Here is a 3,270-nt window from a genome sequence, read left to right on the forward strand (position 1 = left end):
CATTTGCATTAATACAAGTTGTGTTAATCGGTGAACCCGTGTATGTTGTGTTTGTACTTGCTTAATCTCGGTTTGCTTGCTAGCTTGGATTCCGCACTCGCTAGTGGGTTAGTATAACAAGGTTTGAGGTTCGTCATCCTCCGACAAAAAGGGACCTACATCAGGAGAGTTGGTTTTTGTTGATGCATTTGAAGTAGTTGTACGATTTTAAGTGTGTTCAGATCAGAGTTGGTTTCTCTAAGACAAATAAACGTATTCAGTTCTGTTTAACTGTAAACTAAAACCTCACCATCCGGTATAATAGTAACTAGTAATTCTAGGTATGTGGTTTTTCTTTCATTTGTTAAAGTAGCTAGGAATGAACAACAAATTTAATGTTGTGTTCCAATGGTTTCAGTAATATCTCGAATCAATGACGATACGTTTTTAAAAGAAGATCCATCTTCCACCATTGCTATCTTCGCCATTTTTGCAAGTTCGCTCACCCTTCTTCTTCTTTGTTCTCCATTTTCATCTTCTTCAATCAAACATTCAACAGCCCTCTTCACATCATGCTTCTTCACCAGGGGTTCAATCTTATCTTCTTCCCCTAGAAGAACCCGAACGTCCACCCCAATCCGAACGCCAATTTTCAAGATTTCTACTATGAATGTTTCATTTATAAACTGGTCCGCAAAAAATGGCCATGTAACAACCGGAACTCCGGCACATATTGACTCCAACGTCGAGTTCCATCCACAATGCGTTAAGAAGCCTCCAATGGCTCTGTGTGACAGTATCAACACTTGTGGTGCCCAACCACGGATGATCAACCCTCGGTCTCTCACCCTTTCTTCAAACCCTTCTTCCGAAAACCATTGCTCAAGCGCTTCAGCTTTGTTTCTTATGCACCATATGAACGGTTGGTAGGTAGACTCGAGCCCGAGCCCGAGCTCAATCGCTTGTTGCGTAGAAATATGCACAAGACTTCCTAAACAAACGTACAGAACAGACTGTGGTTCCCTTTTATCGAGCCATTTTAAGCAGTCGTGCTCGTTGATCGCGGCCTTGTTTCCCCTCTCGGATAAGTCACGGACGTCTTTGTTGCATAACATAACAGGCCCTATACACCAAACTTTGGTGTTTGTCACCTGAAAAAATTGAAACAAAGAGGTGCATAATATTTTTTGTGTCATAACTGAAAACCAGATTTCTTTAGAGAGATTGAAATGTAAATGATGATAATAATGATAGTATTTCTCTAGTTATCCTACTATTCAAACTATAGATAAAATAATAACTATCCAACTAAGTTAAGTTAAAGAAAATATTAAATCAATAAATAAAATTAAGTAAAAACAATAAATATTATAATTACTTGGTGAACATTACCTTTGTGAATTCGTTAACATACTCACGTTCCAACTCTTCAAAAGTATGAATTACAATACCGTATGCAGCTTTCTCGGCTTTAACTGCGCGGGACCAGAATGCCTTTTGATCCGCGGTGGCATCCTTAGAGGAACCAGCAATATGAAATCTAGTAGCTTCAACTCGATGAGGCAAACCGGGAAGAACAAATGGCTCTGAGTCGGATTCAATGGTTTCTAACAAGTTGGAAGAGTAGAAAACATGCATGCACATGAGCCAGAAGCATCCTGGTCCATGGAACACGAGCCGCGGAATGTTAAGCCTTCGTGCCACTTCTGTAGACCATGGGAATAAAAAATCCGCGATTATGCAATCTGGTGGAGGACAAAGTTTGCGAAGCAAATCTTCTGCGGGTTGTTCTAACAATTCAGCTGCTCGAAAAAGCTTAGAGGATGATTCAGATGACTCAAGTACTGCGTCAAAGCTCTCACATCCCTCGGGCAAGCCAACTTCGGATAACTGGAGTTGAAGTTCGAGTAGTTGAATCTTGAGCTTGGATAAGATGGCTCGGGAAATAACCGATCTAAAGCGGCTGGCCACAAGAGGGGTGGTGATTATTGTTACTGTGGCGCCGCGTTGGGCTAGGACTCGGGCAATGTCCACCATGGGTACCATATGACCTTGAGCCATAAAGGGAAACAATACAAAGTGAAGGTCAGTTGAAGGTGTCACCATTTCTAAAGAGTTGTGAGAGGAACGCTAATTAAGGAGTTTATTGTTCCTGTAAGAGATTCTCAAAAAGGGGTTCACATATAAAACTTAATTATAGAATCAAGAGCCTTAGCTTTATGTGAAAATGAGCGGAACCTAAAGGTTTGTGTCGTCTAATGTTATATGTGCCTACATTGTGCCATCAGTCACTTTTAAAGAGAAGTGTAGGGAAAGTATACTGACGTTCGGTTTTTTATTTATCGCAAGTTGTCAAACATAATGATAAATTTTCCTATTGGCTAAAGAAATATGTTTGCTATCTTATTCTTAAGTAGATGAACTAGACCGACTCCCTCACTAAGGTGGACGTCGCAGTCATGGTGGACCGGTGGTTTTGGGTGGTGGTGTTTAACCGTCTGCAGACATTATAAGATCTTAAAAGTGGTTGAGCCGAGTCTGCATCAAGAAGAGCTCGCATAAACGTCTTTTAATGAAATGTCTTCGGATGAAAAACAATTAGCACACAGATAGCAATATATGTGCATGCGACAAAAGAGCCTGCATGTATCTTTTCTAGAAAAACAAACATCACCTACGTGACACCAATATTTTTTATGTTTCATATAAAAGTTATAGCGAAGGATTTTGGGTTAGACCCAGTCTTTTTTTTTTTTTTTTTGAAATTTGACTCCAACAAAAAGGGAAATTAACAAAATAATAATAGTTGACCAAAAACTAAAAAAAATACAGAAAATAGTGTTCACCAAAGTAGTTGGCTCTTCTGAAATTAGTTATAAAGATAAATGACAAAAGTTGCAATTCACTCAAAATATATTTATGTTCTTATGACATTTAAATGCATGTCCATCGGACAAGTATAGAACTAGTTTATTTGGAGACTAATATGGACCTTTTTAGATATTACTTCAAAACCTAAGGGAATAGTTAATAGAGTGTTTATGCCTACACTCGTGACCCATCTCATATTTGGTGAATAGGTTAGCTACCTATATAAGGGCGAAGCTTTATGGGCCAGGGGTTCTGTCAGTTCTTATGTTATTATTGTTGGGTTGTAGACTTCTCGATACGAGTAAGGGCATTTAGCCAAAGTCGCGGCCCATTGGGCTTCAATCCTAATTGTGTAGTCTATATATTGATCTCTTGTACTTGTAATGTTGAACACGCTCAATAAAAATATCCTAGTTGCCA

General features: G+C 39.1%; 1 protein-coding gene across 1 annotated transcript; it reads right to left on the minus strand.

Moving 5' to 3' along the window:
• Nucleotides 1-304: 304 nt before the first annotated feature.
• LOC110898371 (UDP-glycosyltransferase 73E1) lies at nt 305-2,318 on the minus strand. The gene is made up of 2 exons (XM_022145153.2): nt 1,372-2,318; nt 305-1,130 (listed from the first exon to the last, which is right to left on the minus strand). Exons 1-2 carry the CDS (start codon nt 2,083-2,085, stop codon nt 372-374), a joined length of 1,473 nt encoding a protein of 490 aa, XP_022000845.1. The 5' UTR covers nt 2,086-2,318; the 3' UTR covers nt 305-371.
• Nucleotides 2,319-3,270: the final 952 nt, after the last annotated feature.

The sequence above is a fragment of the Helianthus annuus genome, chromosome 13, assembly GCF_002127325.2.
Source record: "Helianthus annuus cultivar XRQ/B chromosome 13, HanXRQr2.0-SUNRISE, whole genome shotgun sequence".
In the NCBI taxonomy this organism is placed as follows: Eukaryota; Viridiplantae; Streptophyta; class Magnoliopsida; order Asterales; family Asteraceae; genus Helianthus; species Helianthus annuus.

Bases quoted from the DNA above. Each gene is read 5' to 3' on its own strand.
- LOC110898371 (XM_022145153.2), bottom strand. From the start codon at position 2,085: ATGGTGACACCTTCAACTGACCTTCACTTTGTATTGTTTCCCTTTATG. The intron at 1,131-1,371 runs GTAATGTTCACC...CAATTTTTTCAG, and splicing joins ATGTTAACGAATTCACAAAG to GTGACAAACACCAAAGTTTG.